The sequence below is a fragment of the Octopus bimaculoides genome, chromosome 5, assembly GCF_046866305.1.
Source record: "Octopus bimaculoides isolate indiv1 chromosome 5, ASM4686630v1, whole genome shotgun sequence".
Classification (NCBI taxonomy): domain Eukaryota; kingdom Metazoa; phylum Mollusca; class Cephalopoda; order Octopoda; family Octopodidae; genus Octopus; species Octopus bimaculoides.
In genome coordinates, this window is record NC_142932.1 from 47,525,104 (window position 1) to 47,550,568 (window position 25,465).

The 25,465-nt window shown below is 34.9% G+C and overlaps 1 protein-coding gene across 1 annotated transcript in view; it reads left to right on the top strand.

Annotated features, from left to right (window-relative positions):
- LOC106877936 (26S proteasome non-ATPase regulatory subunit 2) overlaps positions 1-25,465 on the top strand; it is a 42,670-nt gene that overhangs the window by 5,588 nt on the left and 11,617 nt on the right. The window contains exons 2-15 of the mRNA XM_089352195.1: positions 1,474-1,530; positions 3,477-3,641; positions 5,925-6,046; positions 6,324-6,548; positions 7,191-7,349; positions 8,248-8,392; positions 9,126-9,186; positions 13,655-13,798; positions 16,175-16,281; positions 17,815-17,942; positions 18,452-18,539; positions 20,078-20,240; positions 24,229-24,330; positions 25,348-25,418. Coding sequence (XP_089208321.1) covers positions 1,474-1,530; positions 3,477-3,641; positions 5,925-6,046; positions 6,324-6,548; positions 7,191-7,349; positions 8,248-8,392; positions 9,126-9,186; positions 13,655-13,798; positions 16,175-16,281; positions 17,815-17,942; positions 18,452-18,539; positions 20,078-20,240; positions 24,229-24,330; positions 25,348-25,418 — 1,737 coding nt within the window. The remainder of the gene's footprint in view (positions 1-1,473; positions 1,531-3,476; positions 3,642-5,924; positions 6,047-6,323; positions 6,549-7,190; positions 7,350-8,247; positions 8,393-9,125; positions 9,187-13,654; positions 13,799-16,174; positions 16,282-17,814; positions 17,943-18,451; positions 18,540-20,077; positions 20,241-24,228; positions 24,331-25,347; positions 25,419-25,465) is intronic.

Consider the following 25,465-nt stretch of genomic DNA (forward strand, 5'->3'; position numbering starts at 1 on the left):
GTGTGGCAGCAATAAATAGGATAGGGCAAAATGGAAAAAAGATTGTCATGGGAACCACATGACTAGCATACTTTAGCAGGGTAAAATAGCCTTAAAACATTTGTTACATATTCTCTGAACAAAAGGGCTTTATACCTTTAAAAAAAAACTTCAAAATGAAGGAAAGTGTATCACTTATAGGTTTCATGACATGGAGCAAATGAATAGTAAATCCCCTGGTTAGAACCTCAGCCTTTTAAAGTAACATTAGCTTGAAGATCTGAAATTAAGGCTGAATGCTGAAGCAGGTCCATTGAAGTATTCTACTCTGGATTTGAACTCATGACCAATAAGTTAGTAGTCCACTTCTCAGTCATTTGACACCTCATAATCAAGCTATTAGCCCTTTAGCATTTAAACCAGCCATATCATGTAATTAAATTCTTGAAGCTATGAGATAATACTTGATTAATTCAGAGCAATGTGAATAAATAAGCATTACATTTGTCAGAGTAATCTGAATACTAAAAGATTAAACCAATTGATTTGTTACTACTGTCCTAAAGCAGTATGAAATAATCCTCTAACCATCTTATTCTACATTCTAAGAATTCTACTATTTTATTGCAATTTGGATGCATGCCTTCTGCTAAAAAATACCATTTCATTTGCTCACATCACTTCGAAACAGTTCTGTCCATATTTTCTATGGTTTTTATCTGCAGATCCAGAGACCATGTGTTTTTCCATTTGTGTAACACTCATTTTTTTATTACTAGCATGAGTTGGATAAATATATACTATTAAGTTATTGTTTTGTAGCTAAGAGCTTTTTCCTGTTGTTAATCCTTACCTCTTTTTAACTAAGGAATTATATTTATTCCTCTTGTTTTTGAAAACGCAGAGTTAAGGGACAGTATTTTGATAGCAAATATTAATATTTTAGATCAGTCGTAAACAAATGCAGTCTACAAGACTCTCTAAAAGGTACACGAATGCAAAATAATCTTGAATTTTTTTTTTAGTAGTGTAATCCACTTGACAATGAACTATGTCTCTCATGCAGCCTGCTTTTTGTAAAAGGTTACCTGTGCCTAGCTTAGATGTTATTGCTTATTATTCTTTTCTACTCTAGGCACAAGGTCCAAAATTTTTGGGGAGTGGGACCAGTTGATTAGATTGATCCCAGTATGCAGCTGACACTTAATTTATCAACCCCCAAAGGATGAAAGGCAAACATCCACCCAGATATGCATAAACACACACACACACACACACACACACACACACACACACACACACACAAAGTGTATTCTATAGATACAACCAGCTCATTTCAGAATGTGGACAGTGAAACTGTTATTAAAATTGTATGGTAACTTGCTGAGCTATTGATTCTCTTATAGACTGATGAACATGACTCTAACAAATACAGCAATTATTAAATGAATTCTGTTTAAATTGATATTTTAATTTAATATTATATACTTTCAGTCTGAAGAAGACAAACAGTTACAAGAATCCTTGAACCTTATGGTGGAGAGGCTTACTGTAAGTATCTTTTTGTGTGTTCTTATTAAATACTGTAATTGGTTTCAAAAAAATAGTTTTAGATAAGTGGTTCTGTGACTGAAAAATTTTAAGATTTCAATTTTATTTCTACAAATACAAGACTAACATGGTCAGCTTCAAAATCTTAGCAAATATTACATTAAAAAATCAGTGTAATGTACAAAATGATTAGTTTTTCATTTTTCATACATGTCTATTTATACTTGGAAAGATTTACAAATTCATGAAACCAGTTTCAGTTTTAAAGCTTGGAAATTGAGTTGATCTCATTTTTATTGCACTGTGATAATCATACCTAGAATTGGTAATAGTTCAAAAGAGTGAATAGTGTAAGTAAGACCTGCTAGAAAAAGAGCTAAAAGATAAGAATTTAATGCTACCCAAATCTAGAAATAATAGTATGCTTTATGAAATGAACTATGATAAATATTTAAATCTACTTACATAACTAATTTCCTATATTGGGCCACTTTGAACAGATCTAAAATTTCAGTCACTAGAATACATTTTAAAGCTTTGGTTTTCAGATGGATCATTTAATTGAAGCAATCAAGGTCTTTATTAAACCTTTCATGTTGTTTTCTCGATTTTAATTGAGTTGTCTTTACAATGATTTGTGTTGTTATAATGGGTAGGTTTATCAAAAGAATGTTAGGCGAGTTGTTAGAGCATTGAGCCCTGCAGTATTCACTCTGTTTCTGAGCTCTGTGTTCAAATCCCGCCAAGGTCAACTTCACCTTTCAGAATCAGTAACATAGTATCAATCAAAGGTGGCAGAACTAAGAAAATGTTTGATACTTTACAGTATTTATTCCAGCACTTTACATTCTTAGTTCTAATCCTGCCTTAGCCTACTTAGGTGATTAACTTAACCCTTTAGTATTTAAGCCAGCCATATCCAGCCAAAATATCCCACCTGTTTTAGGTTCAAACTGGCCAGGTCCTGCCTCTCACACCTACCTTACACTGATGCCAAATATTTTAATACATGGATTTTTTTCATGGTTTTGTCAGGAGGAAGGGGTAGTGCCCATAACCATCGTAGACTCATGAGGTTAGGGCTGATTTTAAATGTCTTGAAGTTGTTTGCCAGGACTTTTTCACTTTTCTGCATAATGAGTCATGATAGAATAGTGTCATCACCATTTTTTTTACTAACACCAATGGGAGGAAGCTGTGTTTCTCAACCAGTTTTAGCTATGGACCCCTTTGATTCCTATTTTCCACTACTGGACCCCAGTAGCCATTCAGTATTTTTTAAAATCCTATTATATTTTTATAATTACAAGAAATCATATAAAAAGTTGTTATAATATTTTGTGTAATGTAGAAGTATAACCAATTTATTGAACCTAAACTTTAACAACAAAATCTTATATGGACCCTGATTGAGAATCACTGGGGGGAAGAGAGAGAGTTATCCCCAAACTAGAGACCAATTCAAATGCTTGCAACAGAATGAACTTCATGAAAGCTGCCCAAAGACCAGATGGTGATGTTAGGAGTAGGAAAAGAATTCCAAACGGTTGATGTTCTTAGGTGGGGAGGATTGGGAAGAGTTGTGGTGGGAGTGGGGAAAATATGAATGATAAAAAGAGGAGGGATAGCTGGACCTGGCTGGAAGTGAAATGTGTATAGCTAATAGTATGCACCACAGTTATGTTCCGAGTCAAAGGCTCTGACCATCCCATCTTCAGTGTGTTTTAAATATGATAGGATGTTTGGCTGTTATTTCTAGCAAGTCATGTGACCATGTAGTGGTTCCCATGTTGGATCATAAATGCATTGTTTTTAATCAGAATCAAAATGGTAAATGTATTGAATATGCTTCTCCTTCAAAAGTCTTGGAAGTTAATATACACCTCAGTCATTGTGAGGTTTACAGTTAAAAACCAGTTTTCATGTGTGTTAATTTCCTTTTCCAGGAATCTGATCAAAAGCATTACAGGCAAGCTCTAGAATGTCTTCGTACTGAAATCCGTGCCTCAACTACTTCCATGACGTCAGTTCCTAAGCCATTGAAATTCTTGCGTCCTCATTATGGCTCATTGAAAAAGGCTTATGAGAAGATCAGCGATGAGGAGACAAAGGTAAGTTATTCATTTACCATTCTTTTTAAACCTGTAGCCAACCAGTTTTTAGAGCTTACGGTTAAATCTGTTTGTTTGAGATTTTGTGGGGTAATACTGAACAAAGGAAAAGGAAACTTCCCTGTGTATTTCAAGTAAAATGTTATGACTTTAGTTTTCAGGTGATACATTTAGAATCTCTTTTACTCTTTTACTTGTTTGTCATTTGACTGTGGCCATGCTGGAGCACTGCCTTTAGTCAAGCAAATCGACCCCAGGACTTATTCTTTGTAAGCCTAGTACTTATTCTATCGGTCTCTTTTGCCGAACCGCTAAGCTACGGGGATGTAAACACACCAGCATCAGTTGTCAAGCGGTGTTGGGGGGACAAACACAGACACAAACATATACGCACACATATATATATATAGAGAGAGAGAGAGAGAGAGCGTAGCTCGAAACGTTAAAGACTTTCTGTATTCCCGAGCGTCAAACTAATACATCCTTTTGTTGTTTACACCACCTGTCCTCGTCTGTTGTTGTTTTTTTTCGTACATTCTCCCATATATATATATATATATATATACATACATATATACGATGGGCTTCTTTCAGTTTCTGTCTACCAAATCCACTCACAAGGCTTTGGTCGGCCCGAGGCCATAGTAGAAGACACTTGCCCAAAGTGCCACGCAGTGTGACTGAACCTGGAACCATGTGGTCAGTAAGCAAGCTACTTACCACACAGCCACTCCTACGCCTATGAGAATGTTGACATTTCTCACATTGGCTAAACATAAGTTTTCTACAATTGCTGGTGCTTTTGCTTCTCCTCTGCATCATCTTTGTCTCTTTCAGTTCAGCACTGATTGATTTTCTCCCAAGTCTTTGGACATTTTTTAAACGTTTTTTTTTTTCAAAGTGGTTTCTATTTGATGATAGTTTTTAAAATGCTGTCATTTCATAAATTTAGAGCATTTGCAAGTCCTTGTCCTCATAACAAAATGCTTATGAATTGTAATTGTTTAAGTCACCTATTTACCTGTTTATTTATATATTTATTAATATTGTATTAAGGTTTTAGCTGTTTTTCAACAATTATATGTTGAGAGATTTAAAACCAGAAATACTCAAATCATTAACAGTATTTAATCATCTAATTGCAAGTTTTACCATTTAAAAATAAATATTATAAGTCATCATTTTATGACTGTTTTCCACGCTGGTACAAGATAGACAAGTTGTCACACTCTGTCAGTTCTTATTGTCTTCTTAGGCAGGTCAGAGGATCACATCTCACTTCATGTTCCATTTTTGGCATGTTTTCTACAACTGGGTGCTCTTCTTAGCACCCAGCCATTTTACAGAGAGTACTGTAAAGTACACCAGTACTTGAGGGGTTGTCATGTCCATAGCAAGACTAAAGGAACCTTACATTGTCTTAGCTCACTTTTCAAAGTGTACTGGATGCATTTTATTGCAGCACCAGCTCTGGTAAGGTGGTTGTGTACTCCACAAACGAAGAGTCTTCTCTCCTCTACATTGTCTTTTTTTTGTTCAAAGCAACATGGCTGAGAAAGTGAAAGAGAATATGATGTTGGCAGATGGGGAATCTAGGTTCTCAATTTGAATTTTACTGATATTGATTAGTTTTGCCTTCCATGCCTTCAATAAATAAGTGCCTGTAATATACTCAGTTGATTTAATTGACTCTGCCATCGCATTTGTAAAATTCAGCCTTTCCCTTAAAGAAAAGTCCATTATTTCTTTCATAATAAAATAAATTTAAGCACTTAACAATGGTAAATCATAACCCATTAAAGAAATAATTTTACCATACCATCTGTTGTTAATTGAATTCTCAACTGCAGACTGATAAGTAGAGGTAAAAATGCCAAAATTGATCCATACTATTGATAAATTTTGAACCTATAGCTGAACTTGAGTGCAGGTTATTTTTCACACATTGATCGATCGAAGAGGAAGAAAAGCAATTGTAAGATAATGAATTGGCTGAGTGTTTGAATTGGCAATTTAGTGGTTCACAACTTTACCCTAAAGGAGTTTCTATGAATTGCTCCATCTGCTAGAAATAGCAGCCAGATATCCTTCAAACATCATCTTATCCTAACTTGAAGCAGTTATAATCCATATAAAAAAGAAAAACAAAGATATAAAGACCAAAATCTTCAGTGCTTACCCTAAAATCTTTGAACTGCAGAACTTGCCATTTAGCTACATTTTTTTGTATTTTTTCTGATACACACACACATTTATAATATTGCATTTTTCTCAACTTGGCAGCGTTTTTGTGCTGACATTATCTCTGTACTGGGTATGACCATGAGTGAAGAAAGAGACAGTTTAAAGTTTCGTCTGCTTGGTTCTAATGAAGAGATTGGTTCCTGGGGCCATGAATATGTCAGGTGAGGTTTTCTTTTCACTAAACCATTCCCCTTTCTTCCTTTGCTATAATGTTAAGAATAATCTTCCAAATTATTAGCAAGTTTGGTTAATATCAGCATTTGATGTTTTGTACAATGTAAAGAACACATACACACGTCATATGGTGTGTCTTAATTTGCTCAAATCATTTATTAGATTATCTTGTTTTCATTTATTAATTATTGTTTATTTTATGTTATTTCATAATTTAATTTTTCCATTTGTCTGAAAGAGTGAATTTTTTTCTTGTTAAACCAGACATCTTGCTGGGGAAGTCATCCAAGAATGGCAAGAGACTTCAGAGAAGGATGGTGAAATCAGAGAGAAGCTGATTAGTTTGGCAAAGGATATTGTACCATATCACATGGAACATAATGCTGAGGCGGAAGCTTGTGATCTTCTCATGGAGATAGAACAGCTGGACCTACTGGAGGAACATGTTGATGAGAATGTTTACCCAAGAGTCTGCCTCTATTTAACCAGGTTAGTATTTTTTTTATTTTAAAATTTGGTTAGATCATAGTTGACAGAATGGCTGTCGGTTAAGTTGCTGGTTTACTAATCATGTGGTCATCTGTTCATGATGTTACTACTATAGCCTACTGTTGTGTTATTTGAACAAAGCACTTAATTCTGCTTTCTCCAGTTTTCTCAACTTACATAAAGCATGTTCCACAGTTTAGTGGGTATGACCATGAGTATATATGACAAGCTTCTTTCAGTTTCTGTCTACCAAATCCACTCACAAGGTTCTGGTCAGCCTGAGGCTTTAGTAAAAGACATTTGCCCAAGGTGCCACACAGTGGGACTGAACCCAGAACCATGTAGCTGGGAAGCAAGCTTCTTCCCACATAGCCACGCCTGTGCCCATATATCATCATCGTTTAACGTCCGCTTTCCATGCTAGCATGGGTATATGTGTTAATGAAATTTTCTAACTCAAAATTATGATGAAAGGTTTAATTCAAATACAAACACTTTGAAATTTAATGTTTTGTGTCATAAAGCCAAAGGTGATAGGCAATTCAGTAGTAAAATGGCTAACTGATGATCAGTGTTATCTAATTATTCACCATCCACTGGAAATAATCAGTCTTATATAAATGAGTTTATTTCTTTTTCTAGTTGTGTACCATATGTTCCTGATCCAGAGAATACCATTCTTATTCGCAAAGCTGTCCACTTGTACAGGAAATTCAAGCAGTATCCTCATGCTATGAGGTTTGCTATGCAAGTAAATGACTTGCAATTAATGAGAGAGATCTTTTACAGTTGTGATGATTTGTGAGTACATTTTTTTTAAAGTATTTTTACATTTTTTTCTTCTAATCCTAAGGATTAACTGGAGCAAAGGGTGTTTCTTACTTTGCCTTACTGGATTTCTTATATAAGTGTAGCTTTCAGGTTAGGTAATGCTAAAACTGTCAAAGGATGAATATGTAATAGTAATCTTATTTTTATAGTGTTTTAGGTATTGTACAGGGGGGAAAAGGTAAGGTGGTGTTTTTGGGACATTTATGATCTCTCTAGCAATACAGGGATCATTTCTCTTTTACTCAACACTCTGTTCACTGCTCTTTCTGGATCTGTTTTGTAGCTGTAATTTCTGTTTTGTAGATATAATTTCTTGCAGGAATAACTCCTTAAGAGAAATTTTTCCTGATTTCAATCTTCTTTTGACATTTGGAAAATAAGGTTACAGCAATTCAACTCCATTCAAACCAATCTTTAGCAACTCTCTGCATCTTAGTCCCTGTACGATACTTTTCTCAGCTAACCTTCAATAAGTCAATTAAGTGTTCTTTGACCTTTGATCCTACATACCAACAGCAGTATGGGAATATTACCTGTGATAGTCTGTATTATCTGGATGAAGCTTAATCTCCCATTCACACCTAACGATATGCACCATCCCTCAAAAAAAAACCACCTTTTAGGAGCAGAATGCCTTTGGATGTTTCCATATAATTTAAAATGCTTCACCTACAAATATGTGTGGTCTCCTTAAGTGCATGTATGGTGTATGCAACTTCAGTTACTGTTCTACTTGGACAAGTACATCAACATAATCACCCAAAATATTATGATACCTATTTTGTAATTGAGGCTATTCGTATAGTGAGTTTTTGTATCTCTTCTCAGTAAGGAATAAATAACGTTTCTCCTGTTTTCATATTTTTAGGTTAATGCAAAAACAGTTATCATACATGCTTGGCCGACAACAAATTTATATGGAGCTTGATGAAGGCACACCAGAATTAGAAGAAATAAAGGATATTATGTTTAATACGCATTTGAATGGTCACTTCTTGGCCCTTGGTAGTGAGGTAAGTCAGTGACTTTTGATTAACTGAATATTTTTCAGGGAGTTTACAAAAAGGGCCAGTTGCATCAGAGCTAGATAAGAAAAATGACTGTCAGATTTACATTCTCTCTCTTTCTCTTATATTTTATCAAATCTATATGATGTCTCAACAGATTATAACCAAAATTTATTTTAGAGCATTAATTATATATTTCTACATTGAATTCACTCTTATTAGTACATTTATATTCAAATGAAAATTTACCCTTGTTTATTTGTAGTTAGATTGGTTTTAAAACAAATTTCATGTTAAGTATCTGTAAAAGCTTACTGCTGTCCAGATATCAATTTGTTATACCAAAGATAAAAAAAATTCCTGTCATTTCAGTTAGTTCCATGAAACTTTTTAGTTTATAAAATCAATTAAGATACAAAGGCATCTATAACAGTTTGTTGTGTACGAAGACATTGATGAAACTTAGGAGTCAAAAGAGAGTTTTCAATGCAATGTCTGTAAAACATATTGCCCAATCAATTGGTTCTTAACAAAATCTTCATTGCTTAATTTGAATTCACCTACTACACTAATGCCATTGAAAAAGGCATGACTGTCACAACTCATTTCATATTCTGAGATCTCTGAAAAGTGTGCCTATTTAAGAAATCATTATTGTATTCAAAAGTCTTGTGAACTCCTTTTTTTTTTTTTTTTTTTTTTTTTTTTAAATCTTCTCTTTTAACTTTTTATTTTTCAGTTAGATATTTTAGAACCAAAGTTACCTGAAAATATCTATAAAACTACATCTGAAAGTAATCGTAAGTTAATATCACTTTATCCATCTAGTTTTTATTTTATTTTTTAATTTCCCCCCCCCCCCCAAAAAAAAATGCTGGATATTTTCATTATAAAACTTGCTATTAAATAGCTCTGGGGTGTCTTTTGTTTTAAATGGCGTTAATTGAATGGCTCTGTGGTGAAGAAGTTAGTTTCAGAACCACATGGTCTGGGGTTTATTGCTGCTGTGTGGATGCTGGTAGATTATTTATAGATTGATTGAAAGCTTCTCAGTGAAATTTTGTAGGCAGAAACTCGAAGAATCCTGCTGTGTGTGTATGTACATCTGCACTGGAGCACTATACACTAGAGTGCACTGGCAATAGACACTCTTAAATACTTGGCTAGCTTGCTAAATGTAATTAATAGTTTCTGTTACTTAATTGTGACATAATTTGCAATGTTGAATGTTGTTCAGAAAGTAACATCCAGGGTAATTATGGTTTGGAGAAATTTCAAGGAGCTGTTGCCTCTACTAGCAACAAAGTCATTTCCCTTAGAGTGAAGGGTAGATTTTATGGTGCATGTCACAGAAATATGATGCTGCGTTGTATAGTGAATCATGAACTCTGAATGCAGAAGAGTTGTGAAGGCTAGAAAGAAATGAGACAAGCATGCTCTGATGGGTGTGTAATGTTATTGTGTGTGAACACTAGAGTGCAGATAAAATGAGAGAAAAACTGGGTGTTGTGGAATCAGGTGTTGTATACAAGACAGCAGGGTGCATTGGTGAGGGCACATGATTCATATAGCAGAAGACTGCTGCATAAGGAAGTGCTGTGTGCTCCAAACCAGCGCACTCCTCTTAAATACCTCTATATAAGCCACCCTAACCTGGCCTGCCTTTCCATCAGTTACCACAGTTGTTCTAGTTGATATGAACAGCCAAACAGCCTGCTTATTTATGAAATTAACGTGCAAGTGGCTGAGCACTCCACAGACATGTAAACCTTTAACCCTTTCGTTACCAAACCGCCCAAAGCCGCCCGAAAAAAATTTTGGTTCATGTGACCAGGCCGCCCAAAACCGCCCGTAATCACCTATTCATATTTAAATGAGAATATCTGAGCAAATCTCGTTAGTACATTCGTGAAAACACCTGATTATTTGTGTAAACAGTTCAGCTATAGTTTTGTACGACGATCAACATGTTTTTTTTTAATTTTGTGAATTTTGGGAGATTTTTTTCCAAATTTGTTCCTGTTGTGTTTTCAAAATTTGTAATCCTGACAAAAAAATGGATTACAAATTTTATTCTGTCAAGCAGCGAGTCAGAATTCGAAGGATTTTCCGTTGAAGACCTTGATAAATCTAACTCCGTAACCGAAAAAAAAAAGCACGTGGTATTTGATAATGAATCTGAGGTTTCATTTTCCGAAAATGAAAGCAGTGAATCCGAGAGCTCCGATGATAGCGATAAAGAGAATGAATTAGTACCTGAATGGAGTGAAAATTTAAAAACTCCTTCTTTCAGTGATTTTTCTGAAGAAACTGGACCAAGTTACAGTCTTACCCAGGAGAGTAAAGCTTTAGACTATTTCTTTTTGCTTTTTCCGATGTGCCTATTTGAATTGATTACGGCGGAAACAAACCGTTACGCTAAATGTAAACAAAGCGTAAAAAAGGATAGTTTGAGGTTTCTCATAAACTTGAATGAAATTAAAGCATATTTTGCCATAAATATTATTATGGGCATTAGAAAGTTACCTAGAATAACAAATTACTGGAGTAGTGATGAACCCTTTGTCGACGAATATGTCTCAAGTATAATGACGAGGATACGGTTTTTAAAATTGACTCAATATCTACATGTAAGAGACACGAGCAGTACACCAGTACGTGGAAAACCAGACTTTGATCCCTTATTTAAAATAAGACCCCTCATTGACTGTGTTCAAAGCACATATAAAACAGTTTATAGATAAGGATATGGTGGGCTATAAAGGCCGAGTGCGTTTTCAACAGTATATGCCAGGAAAGCGCACAAAATGGGGGATCAAAGTTTGGAAAAGATTTGTGAATCAAATACTGGATACTGCTCTGGATTTTAATTTTATACTGGCAAAAGAGACAGTAATAAATCCAGTAATGTGCACAACTCTTCTATAATAATATTTTGTTGTATACCCAATTGAATATTAGCTAATAACCCATTTTCTATAGCGATGTTTGAACAAAAATTTTAATAATTTTATACTTTGTTGAATTTACCTGCAATTAAAGTCACTTTGTGACAAAAATATTGGTATAGAATTGGTTGAGAACCTTTCGTTAATTTATCTTCCAAAAATCACATTAATATGTTGATAAATAAAAAAGTTAGAGTTGTTTAATGAAACCAGCCTAAATTTATGATTATGTTAGAAATTAATTGAAACACATAAGGGGTGTAATTTGGTTAGAAATATGGTAACGAAAGGGTTAACGTAGTTCTCAGGGAGATTCAGTGTGACACAGAATGTGGCAAAACTGGCCCTTTTAACTTCGGATTCAACCTGTTTTTGCCAGCTTTGTTGACTGGATCAACAAGAAATGTCTTGCTCAAGGACACAATGTGTCATCAAGAATGAAATTCATGACCTTATCATCATGAGCTAAATGCCCTGGCCACTTGGCCAAACACCTTCATAACCCTCACCTTATTACCTTTATCTCATTACCCACCTCTACCATTTCCACCTGCTATTGCCAATCACTTCCCTTTCCTCCATCCTTGACATTCAAAAATATCTGACTTTTTCCATCATGCTCTTCTTTTTCACCCAACCATTGTTACCTTTGGCTACATCTGTCACTGCCAGTCACTGTCCTCCTCACACTACCTTCATATTTCAGTTGTCTGTTGTTCCTTCCTCTGTCTCACGCATTCTGTTCTTTTGATGTTATTTATTCTCCTATACCATCGAATGCCATTTCTGGCTTTTCAATATTGTTTCCTCTTCAGTTCACACTATAAAGTGGTTGACTATTTGAGCAGAGTAAGTATAGGGTAATGAGGTCCTACTAGTCCTGTTTCACCGAGGACTATTTGACCTCTCTTGTGTTAGTAAAATGAGAAAATGCATCCAGTACACTCTGTAAAGTGATTGGCATTAGGAAGGGCTTGCAGTCATAGAAACTAAGGTAACTAACATATACAAGCACCTAGACTTTGAGAACAGTAGCTTCCAATGGGAAGTGATTCAAACTGTGACAATCTATCCAACTCATGCCACCATGGAAAGCAGATGTAAAAATGATGATAAAGATATGTTTGTACCTGTCTGAGTGATTATTTCCCTTGTCTTGATATATGTACACTGATTTTAATCAACTTACCATTCATAGTATTGTTTGTTTTACAAAGTTTAATGATGTAATTAGATCCAAACCATATTTTATGTACATGAATACTCAAAAGTTTTATTCCAAACTCTACTTTTATATCCACTTAGTATTGCCAGTACCAGCAGGGATTTATCTCCCTGATAGCAATATAAACAAGTACATTTTGCACCAAAAAGCTAATATGAGAGTTTCTCTCATGGTAACTACTGCAGTATAGTATGTTCTAATAGAACATCCATGTTTAAGTGGGGATAAATATTAACTTGTGGTATTAATACTGCCTCTGTTACTAATGTATATATAGAGAATTTGACTATATATTTGCTACAAACACACATATTACTAACACAAACTTGGCTGTATTGATATGGAATTTGCTTCTTAACCATGTGGATTCAAGTTCTATCCCACTTCATGTCACTGTATGCAAATGCCTTTTACTGTATCCTGGTGCTGCTGACTAATGTCTTATGATAGACAAAAGTAGTGTGGAAACCTGTTTGAATGTGTGTGTTGCACATGAATATTTACATTCCACACCTTTGGGTGGTAGTCCAAGCACAAACAATAATCTCATGTTTACACTTCCTGTAAACAATACTCCCAGCAGGTCTGTGCTTTCAACGATTGATGAAATAATAAAGAAAATTTCTTTACTTGACAAATAGGTATGGGTCAGTGACAGGAAGGGTATCTGGTGATAAAATACAGACTCAACAAGTCTCCCTCTGACCCATATCAGCAAGAAAATGGATGTAAAAGTATATATTTTAACAGTTTAATGCTTTTGATATCAACCCGGCTGAAACTGCCTATGGCTCTTTAATACAAATGTCTTGTTTTCAAAAGTTCTAAATTAAAATTTTCCACCAAACCTTACTCGTAATTTATGTTCCTAACACTAGCTTAATGATAATTAAATTATTTTACTAAACTCTTTGTTATATTTAAAATTTATTAAAAGAAACATGGAGCACCACAGACACACACTTTTAGTAACTTTAGTTCATCACTTACAAAGTTACAGTTGCTTTATTTATCCTGTACTTACTCCTTTACTAGTTCCTGCCAGTCTGATTCATTTATTTTTATTAAAAGTTTAATTTGCCACCCGTTTTACAGGGACAACTATTGGATCCGGTAATGTTGATTCAGCCCGGCAAAATTTGGCTGCCTCATTTGTTAATGGATTTGTTAATGCTGCCTTTGGCAAGGACAAACTTATCATGGAAGGTAACGAATGGCTTAACAAGAATAAAGATATTGGTAAGTAATTAACAGTTGTTTGCTTACCTGTTTACTTACTTCATACTTCACCAAAAAAAAAAATAATACTGTTTATTTCAGCTTCCTTTTAATAATCTTCAATGTTTTTTTTTTTGCTTCAAGGCTGGCTCCATTTCTTTTGATTTTGTCTTCTTTCAATTGTTATTCTTACGCTTTTTAACTTCACTCACTCTCCTTCGTTATCACCACTGACTTATTTCTTTTCTGTTTTTTTATCTAAATGAAATGTGATTCTGCCTCTGCCCACTTTCTTCATCTCTTAATGCCTCTCCCCACTCTCTCTCTCTCTCAGTGTCTACATCACTGTTATTTAATTACAACTACCCCTCAAATTACTCCTTTACTTCTCTCTCTTTCACCTCCTTCAGCACAGCTACTACTTTCTCTGTCCTGTGTGGACAAAAAGCAGGACATCAACCAACAAAAGATAAACTTGACACATAACTTAGCAATAATTGTGGCTTCATGATAGTTTTCTGCTTTTTGCTCTGTTCTCTACATCTCTTACCAACTACTCTTGGTCTTCTTTTTCCTCTATTTCATTCCACATTCATTTCCATCACTTCTCTCATATAATCAATTTTATCCTCCGTCAGCAAGTGATCCATCCATCTCATTCTGTTGTTGTTCATAGCAACCATCACTGGCTCCATTCCCATCATTCTTTGCAACCCATTGCCTGTCTTTTACTCAGTGATACTCCACTCACCTGTCAAACTCTTATCTACTCTTCCAACCTTCTCTGCTACTCCTTATTCAATATCTATGTCTCATTCTCCTAAATCATAATACTTCTGAAAACATGCAGCACCACCTTTCCTTTCAGTTTCATTGACATCATCTCTTCCTCATTAATACACCGTTCTGTTGCTGAATCATCTTCCATGTGCATCTTACTCTAACCAGTATTGGCAAGTCTGATCTACCCTTTCCATTCAACCTGTCACCTATACAACAACGTTTTTTGACACCTTCCATCCCTATGCCATTTCTAAGATCAATCTCCACATTACCGCTATCTGTAGTTCCCTTCATACACACCCTACATTTAAACAGAGCTGCTACATCAATTAATAACCGTCTAACACCACTACATTTTCAAAGAAGCCACTCAGTATGTATTTTATATTTAATGGAGAATTCACTCTAACACCCTTGCTGCAAAGTGCACATGGTGACTTGCCGTCAGTTTCATCATTCCAATATTTGCCTTCATGTGTTCCTACTCATCTTTTCTTTCAGTCATCCATACACTGTTGTTAGCTCAACATGACTTGGTATTTTATATATTAAGGGATAAAGTTTTAAATGAATAAATAGACACTACTGTATGTATTTCTTTGTCTCTGGATTAGACATTTAATCCTACTTGCTTCAAGTTAGCATGCTAGAGAATATATAGCTGCCTTCCCTGTAAAATTCATTAGTGATCGACTAGTACAGTTTCCAAAGAGCAGATTTATCTGTTATCAAGTGACTCACACATTCATCACATGAACTGGACTGTATTGCAGCTTCAAGGCCAGAAAATATTTTGACCCTGAGCAGTTATCTTTTCACAAAGTTAAGAACTGTTCACATGGCTATTTTGTTCATGTTTGTTAGTTATTAGTATAAACTCTCTTTTTTATGTAATTGTAGAAGTCAAGAAAATCCAATTCTTTATCAGCAAAAATCCAAACACTTGTTTTATTAAATTAATAATTCAGGATGTTTTCATGTTTCTTGGAAGTGTTCACAAAATTAGTAGTCAGCCATAAGTTTATGAATGATGAGGAATGACATTGTCATTTGGATTGACCCCAGTATATGACTGATACCTATTTAATTTGATCCTGGAGGAATGACAAAGTGAACTCCATTGGAATTATAAGTGAGATCAAAAAGAGGAGACATTGTTGTTTCAGTCACTTCATAGCGGTTTCTGATTGCATCTTCTATAGTGATTTTGATACTTGACTGCTACTTATTTTATCAATCTCTAAAGGATGAAAAACAAAGTCAACCTACGTGGGATTTAAACTCAGAATAAAAAGGAACATAACTAAATACTGCAAGGCACTTTGTTGTTCTCTTGATTCTGTAACACAGAATCTCTGTAGAGAAAAAAAAAAATGATTTAGATCTGTTGCATTATTTTCATTAAGGATAGTATCAACATCAATTTGATTGTGTTAATTGTTGTATTAATAACAGGTAACAGTTATGTTGTCATTAAACCTACTCCTTGACCTAGTTCCACTCTTTGACTAACAACATTTTGACTTACATTTCCTATGAAACACCTTGATTGCATAATGCATTTCACTGAACTAGCAACTTATATAAGCTTGGTTTTATATTCTTTGTTAACAGGTATGTTGAGTGCTACTGCATCCCTTGGGCTGATTCTTCTCTGGGATTTAGATGGTGGCCTCAGTAAGATTGATAAGTACCTCTATTCACATGAAGATAATATTAAGGTATGGTTATCAACAAATGTTTCTGTGCGTTCTTTTTATTTCTCTTATTGCTGTAAATATATATACTCAGCTGGTGCTTCACTCAATCACTGCAGTTTCCTGCTATTTTTTGCATTCGTTTTGGTAAATTTTTAATTCACCCTGATGAATGCAAAGAGCAGAAGATAGCAGTGACATAGAAGACCATCTGTGCATAAATAATTACACTGTACAATGTGTATTAAGTACTTTTTTCTTTTATTTGTGAAACAAGGAATATCTTTTTTAGTCTGAAGTGAAGGCTATGCCCATAACCAGTCACATGAAGATTATAAATGTCTTTCATTGCCACATAAAAAGCATCCAGTCCTCACTGTGAAGTAGTTGGTACTTTATCAACCCAGAACAGAGGAAAGGGAAAGTCGACCTCAACAGGATAATAATAATAATGATAATAAAAGCAATAACTAGCAGGACCTGTGGAGATTCCATAGAAACAAAAAAAGTGAAGAGGAGCTATTTAAAAAGAAAAGATAATTTGCACTTTTATTGCATATAAATCTTGTTGCCCGTGCAATAAATGATACAAAAATATACAATAACAATCTACACAATTCTTAATACACATATTATTCGTTAGTATGTAATTCTATTGAAACTGCAAGATCAATATATAATTCTTTTCTAATCTAGGCACAAGGCCTGAAATTTTGGGGGAGGGGTTAGCTGATAAGATCGACCCAGTACACAACTGGTACTTAATTTATTGACCCCCACTAAAGGATGAAAAGCAAAGTCGATTTCGACAGAATTTGAACTCAGAGCGTAAAGACAGACGAAATACAGCTAAGCATTTCGCCCGGCATGCTAACATTTCTGCCAGCTCGCCGCCTTAAGATCATCATCATCATCGTCGTCGTCGTTTAACGTCTGCTTTCAATGCTAGCATGGGTTGGACGATTTGACTGAGGACTGGTGAACCAGATGGCTACACCAGGCTCCAATCTGATTTGGCAGAGTTTCTACAGCTGGATGCCCTTCCTAACGCCAACCACTCCGAGAGTGTAGTAGGTGCTTTTACGTGCCACCCGCAAATTGAATATTCCTTACTATTCAATACTTTATCTTAATTATTTTACATGATTAGTTTCAATTCCATTGCAAATGAAAAGAATAACATCCATGGCTATTTTGCTAAGTTGTTTTGCTTCATTAAAGTAACATTGTATGATTTTTAAATTTCCTTCTGCTAAACACTTTATATTTCCCTCTCTGTCTTTTTCTCTCTAACTCTTACTTCAACAAAATTTTTAACCATGTAATTCCCCTCTTCATGTCATTAACATTTCTCTCTTTCTCTTACTCTTCACCTCTCACTTCCACTAACCACATGATAGCTTAATGCATCAGCTGGCTATCTGCTTCTCACTCTCTCTCTCTCTTACTCACACACTCCCTTCCTTCTTGCTCTCATCCCCACTCCCCTAAAGTGTATTATGTGAACAAATGTACAAGCAGAACTATAATAAAGATTGTTGTTTCTTTTTCTTTCAGGCTGGTGCCCTTCTAGCTTGTGGTATTGTAAGCTCAGGTGTACGCCATGAATGTGACCCAGCTCGAGCTCTTTTAAATGATTATGTTCTTGATTCAAAATTGATCATGCGTATTGGTTCAATTGTTGGGTAATATATATTTCAGTTTTCACATCATAAATTAGCCATCAAGATTATAATATAAATGATATTACAATTATAAGTAGCAATTTAAAAGAGAAATAGAGCAATGGGCTCACTGTTGCTTTATTTCTCTCACATTAGAACTTATAATGTTGAATATTGTTAATCCTTTAAGTCTAGAATTGTTTTTTGTATATATATTCTTTGCTATTTTATTTTGTAGTCAAGAAATTTAAATTTTAGAAACAAATTCATTGCATAGACTTCATTAAATATTTTGTTGTTATTTGTTCACTGATAAACTGTAGCATGTGGGACCAAGTATTTGTTCAGGAATTCTTTTTGTTTTTCACCCAACACAAAATAATTCACAAAATAAACACCAGTATTTTAATGATTCAATCTGCTATATTCCTATTCTCTTGCAAAATTTGGTGCTGTTCTTAGTCAAAAGGAGGGTTTCCTTTTTTTTCTTTTGTCAAATGATAATTTTTTTTTTTTTTTTCTTTTGCCAGATTGGGTTTAGCTTATGCTGGTTCCAACCGAGAGGATGTCATTAATCTGTTACTTCCAGTTCTTGGAGACAGTAAATCTACAACTGAGGTACGCTGATGTATATATTTTGTTTTTCACATGTTTGTGTCTGTGTGTAAGATGGTCAGTGGAAATCAACATTTATAGGGCCATTAGATCTCACAGACATTATCTTATTGACAAACTAAACCAGCCCATAAGAAGTCCTGTGTTTTGGAGTTTTTTGTACTGCTCAAAGAAGGGAAGGCTTTTTGATGACTCCTCCTGAACTGTTGGAAGGAAAAGAGAAAGATATCCTCAAATTGGAGGCCCAACCCAAATGCTTGCAAAGGGAGTGGACACTGTTAAAAACACTCATAGTGCTAAAGCAAGCAGTCGATTGAACCAAGAACTCGGTGCACAGAGTGCCCAAACAAATACTGCCAGGCATATCTTGTCTGATGTTCTAACAATTTTGCCAGTCCACACCCATAGTTGGATTCTTTTATTGACTCTGGAAGGATAAGAAAGCAAAGTTGACCTCAATTGGAACTTAGTGTGCAGAGGTCTAGAACTAACGCCAGAAGATATTTCATTATATCAAATGGATATTTCGAGTTGTCTTCTGTTGCAAAACATTTGTTTCAGACTAACTGAAGGTTTTTGGAATGTAATAGGAAATAAATTCCTATTTTTCTGCTTCACTACTATGTTGTCACATTTGACTCTTTAGAATTGACGTTGTAACACATTAACTAGCATTTTTATTTTTAAATCATGCTGTGTGGTAAGAAGCTTACTTCCCAACCACATAGTTTTAGGTTAGTCCCACTGCATGGCACCTCGGACAAGTGTCTTCTACTATTGCCCTGGGCCGACCAAGGCCTTGTGAGTGGATTTGGTAGACAGAAACTGAAAGAAAACCATCGTGTGTGTCTTTGTGTCTGTATTTGTCCCCTACCACCGATTGACAACCGGTGTTGGTGTGTTTATGTTCTTGTAACTTAGCAGTTCAGCAAAAGAGACCAATAGAGTAAGTACCAGGTTTTAAAAAAAAGTACTGGGGTCATTTTCAGTTGACTAAAACAAATACTGGTGCCCCAGCATGACCACAGTCTAAAGACTAAAACGAGTGAAAGCTAAAAGATATACATTTATTTTAATTAGTGTCACAAGCACAGCTGTGTGGTGAGTTTATTTCTCAACCACATGGTTCTGGGTTCAGTCCCACTGTGTAGCACCTTGAGCAAGTGTTTTCAGTTAATGCCCCAGGTTAACTGAAATCTTTTAAATGGATTTAGTTGATGGAAACTGAACAAAACCTGTTGTTGATGTGTGTGTGTTACTGTCTCCTTGCCTTGACATCACATGATAGTTGTAAATGATTGTCACCATCATGCAAGCAATGTTCTTTCTTTCTAATCATCTGTGAAAGCATCCCTGGTTATAGGGAACTATTACCTTACTTGGAAATAGGTAAGGGTTGGCAGCAGGAAGGGCATCTGACCATAGAAAATCTGCTTCAACAAATTCCATCCGACCCATGTGGGCATGGAAAAGTGAACATTAAAACGATGCTGGTGATGATGATGATGATGATGATGGCGTATCCTGTTTATATATTTCAGATTATTGGAATGGCTGCTCTTTCTTGTGGTTTGATCTCTGTGGGTAGTTGCAATGGTGATGTCTCTTCAACCATAATACAGAAAATGATGGAATGGCCTCAAGCAGACCTCAATGACACATATACGCGATATTTGTCTTTAGGTCTAGCTTTGACATATCTTGGTATGTATATAAGATGGTATATAGAAATGTAATGACATCTCAATTGTTACTTTATGGACACATTTGATGCAAAAGAGCTACTAACTATTAACTATTTTTTGTAAATATTTCCAGAAATAAGTCTTTCTGCTGATGGCAAATATTTAAGTAAACATTGAGCCTTTTATGTAGTTATTGTTGTTGCGATTTAGTCCAAGTTCAGCTCAGTTTGAGCAAATCTGTGATGTAAGCTGTTTCAGTTTTTACTGTCCCATCTTTTTGTATACTCGCACTGTATTATTCAGTGTTTCCTTTACTGAAAATGGTTGAATCTGATTTTAGAATGATTTGCCTGCTATTTCTAGCAAGTTGACTAATTGAATAGGGCACCCTCATTAGCTTATCTTAATTTCCATAAAACATTTCAGGATTTCAGTTCAATTTTAATTTACTCATTCTAAGATTTCATTTGAATGTTTTAATGAAATTTCTCAAATGTAGGGTTTCAACCGACTGTGAGAGAAAATATTGTAATATTGAATTTTGTAAACACTCTAGGATTATGGCTTGCATAAAAAAATACAGTCTGTGAGAAAAATACAATAAAATCCATCTTTAATTGTTCAATACATGTTGTAAATATCTGAATGGTTTCTTATTGTGCTGATCACTTAAAATGAAAGCTGTAGAAGAGAGAGAGACCCACAAAGACATAGGACGAAGTTTTGAAGGCTAATCTCAAAATGCTGAACTTTACAAAGGAGATGACAGAGGACTGAGATATGTGGTGCATTGTGTACTTGAAAGGAATCACCCACCACAACAGAACTGAGATCCTAAAACCAAAGTGCTATGTAAAAAGCATTGGTACTGCTGCCGCTTAAAAAGCACCTGTAATGGTGCCACATAAAAATCACCTTGTACATTCTGGAATGGTTGGCATTAGGAAGGGCATCCAGCTGAAGAAACCAAGCCAAAATGGACTATGGAACCTGGTACAGCCCCTAGCCTTTGAGTTGCTATCAAGCATGGAAAACAGACATTAAATGATGATTATATTGTAATGTATAAAAAACTATGACCTTTATTGATAACGGAACTTCTATGTAGTTACTCAACCTAATAAAAATGGCAACCAGATCTCCTTCAAACCATACTCTTTTTAAAAAATATAAAGGACACATTGGATGATATAATCTATATTCCCTCCAAAAGACTGGAAGGTCACAGCTGGAGTACCCCTGATCAGAGGTCAACTGAATGGGAGTCAATCTGGGGTTTGAGTCTTCATATATAAGCATGTGTAAGAATTGCAATGCTGTGTATCAGTGAATAAGATTTACACAGTGGTTAAATAGGGATGATTTGACTATTAATAAATACATGTTATGTAATTGTTGCTCCCAAGCAATATTCTTCATCCACCTTAACATTTCGGTATACACTTTCTATAGCTTTTTAAGTCTCCAGCATTCAGATCCATATACCTATATGCTCTCTGTGGCAGCTGTAAAACTTGTATTTTGTTATTAACAGTATAGAAAACAAACCACTCTAATGACATCTTATTCAGTGATAACAATGTCAATTCACTTCTTTCTTCACTGTATCATTTTATGCTTTCTTCCCATGATCTCAGATATCTGAAATCATTTACACATTTCAAGTTTGCATCCTTTTATGACTTAGTGAAAATATACCATTATAAACAGAAACCATTAAACAATGCAGGCCCAAGTTTGTGTGACTCTTGTTGTTAGCAAAGAAAATATGTTGTACATAAGTTATTACTACAGGAAGCAGCAGCCCTTGCTGGAGCTCACAAACATATGGGTTGCAGAGATGAGAACAAGGAAGCATGGAGAAGACTGGACAATGAGACACATGTATGCTCAACAAGTTGCGAAATGTAATTTCAGCAAAAAAGACTCAACAAAGGTGATTTTAGAAGACAACTGGGCTTTTAAAACTTTGTGTGCCACAGAGATATTTACATTACAGATAGTGGATTTCTGCTAGATGAAAATAGGCTTGTAATGTAGGCAGATAAATGAAGGCAGGGAATTAGACATCACATGAAATAGCGTGGAATTTGAACACCTGGAGATAAGAGTACTTCTGCAGTCACTTGATCAGCTAGAAATAGTAGCTAAATTGTTATTGAATTAAATGAAATTCTAGACTTATCTATCTATTATCTATTATCTATCTATTAATATATAAAATGTAGATGTGTATGTATTTGCTTTTCACGTGAAAAAGGATGCACCAATTACTTCCATACTTGTGATGCATGAATTATTTGACCTCGGACATATAATTGGGTCTTCATTTGATTTTTTTTATTAGAAATAAAAAAAAATATTGCTTTATATTTATGATTCACTTCTTTAAAAAAGTTCTCAATGTCAACTTCCGGTATTGACGTAAAAACGGCGAAGTCTCTCACTTTCGATTTTAATGTTTGCTATTTGTAAACTAGTATGATAAATTACTTAAATACTCGGTACAAGATAGTTTCTAACATGCTTTTATTTATACAATTTTTTCATTCCATGTTTATCTCATTCATTGTTTGCAATGCTCTCTCTCATTCACTCTAGCTTTGATTTCGATCTGAACTTGCCCACTTCATTAATTTCCGTAAAAAAAAATTTTATCTATTTTCTTTTTGCACGCCATGTTCAGCTCTATGTATGGAGGGTTAGGTGGTGTGGACTTACTTTACCTTCGGCCATTTTATGATGTGATATTTCCCATGGAAAGACTTCCTCCTCTCCCCCCCCCCCCCATCTCGCTTTCTTTTTTTCTTTTTCTTTTTTTTTTTCTACCCAAAACCCCCCATTTTCGGTACAGAGAATCCAGAAAATTGCCAAAAATCGACATTTTGAAATCCCCCCCCCCCCCCTCCGACCCCCAATGCCTTCATTTTTCATCTTTTTCCCTAACCCTAACACCGTAACTCTATCCCTAGCTACAAAAATTTTGGGAGATTTTTTTCAGAATCATAATCTCATTATTTTTCCGAATATTTTGAAAAAAAATTCTGAAAAAAGTTAAAAATGAAGAAATTAGGGGTAGGGGTAATTTCAAAATGCCGATTTTTGCAAATTATTTTGCAGATTTGTATTCTCCATAGCCGAAAACGGGGGTTTGTGTAGGAAAAAAAAATTAAATATAAAAAGGCGTGTTTTTGGCAGGTTACAAAAGGAAGTCATGCCTTAATGGTTCTGGCACAAAATTTGACATAATAGTATATATTAGTTATAAACTGACTTTTAAGAAAAAGGTTGTGAAACGGTCTTTAATTCGCAGACGATATTGTCGGGCCCCTTCTATAATATCTGACTGGTAAAACTAAGTTATCGTCTGACATGTTTGTTTATATTCGCGAGTGCCAGTTTTCCGTATTTCATTTTTTAGAATAAAATATTTAAAAATAGATGAATCTTCCTAAGTTTTTGCATGCTTATGTGTGTGTGTAAGAGAGAGAGAGAGAGTGATATCTAAGTAGCATTCTCTCTCTCTCTCATACGCACACATACAAGAAAGATGCATGCCAATTTATTTATGTATGTACGTATACATGACAACACACCCCTTCACTTGCTCTCTCTCACACACACACACACACACACACGTCCATTTCATCTGATGTTTGATACTATATGTGTGTGTGTATGCGTGCATGTGGTGTTCCACAATCGCCAGAAAAAAGCAGAGGAATTTTCTTTCTTGATGCTCCTGGTGGCACAGGTAAAACATTTGTAACATTGCTTCTCTCCAAGGTAAGGTAACAAAAATGAGTTGCAGTTGCTGTACCATTGTCTGGCTTTGCTTCCACCATTCTCCCAGGAGGAGGAGGAACAGCTCATTCTGCTTTTAAATTACCACTAAACCTATTCACAAATGACAGTCCAATTTGTAACATTAGCAAAGATTCAGGTTCACCAGAGTGTGTCATAATGGAAGAAATTTAAATGATGTATTTATTCATTTTAATTTAAAGGTAAACAAGAAGCTGTAGAAGCTACACTTGCTGCTTTGGAAGCTGTGGTTGAACCATTGAAATCTATGACCCAGATGTTAGTAAATATTTGTGCTTACGCAGGTAAGATGTAAAATATTTTTCTGTGGCCTTGAAAAAGTATTTACATGCATACTATAAAGTTTCCTTTGGCACTTTTTTAATTGATGACACAGCTAGTTGTGAGGAGGGGGGTGTCGGATCTGCTTTCGGCAGTGAGCAACACTTAATATGCGTACTTGTGGTTGTGTGATATATACCAGTGAAGGTTAACTCGTTTGAGCTTGGATATCAACTGTGAATTCTTACCAGCAAGCAGAAACTCAACAGACACAGACCATCTCTTTTCATCAATTCAGCTTCGTAACATAAACGTCTTATTTTGATACTGAAAGGTAATAAGTTATTTCCCTTGAAGCGCAAGTTTACCAGAGTGTTTTTTTTTTTTTTTTTTTTTTTTTAATTTTATTTTTTACAAATTCTGTAACTTGAATTACTTTTAATTACTTTTTTTTATGGAAACATGTAAGCTTCAATTCATAATTCCAGAAAAAGAATAAAGAACACTCACACATACACACACATGGAGTCACCTGGTGGCCAGGAGATAATCGTTTCTACATGATAATTGGCATGAGGAGAACTTTGAATTTAAAATCAAGGAACAAATTTCTGGTCTTATATAATGATGTATACCACTATTTCGTTCTCATTTGAAATTGTCAGCAGGGAATATATTTTCTTTTAAAGATATCAGAATTGCTCCTTTAACAAAACAAATTTTTTTGTTCACTTGAAAATGTAGATGTCAAGTAATGATTGACAGAATCAGCAGAGCTTCATACAAAACACTTTGTGGGATATAAGTTATGTTCTGAATTCACATTTCAGGTTGATTTTGCCTTTCATCCTTTCCGGGGTCTGTCACTTTAATATAATTCTACTGCAAGTACCAAGAGTCAGTACAATCTATTGAACCATTAAGCATGGTGACAGTTCAATGGCTGAAGCCGTGAAAGAATGGACACAATTTTTAATTTTACTTCTTAGAAATGTTTATACATACATCTGATTGAATATTTTTTTTAAACTAAATTTCAGGTACTGGTAATGTATTAAAGATTCAGCAACTTCTACATTTATGTTCAGAGCATGACGAATCTAAAGATCAGGTTAGTTTTAACATATGGAAGTCACATTTGTCTTGTGTATGTTGTTT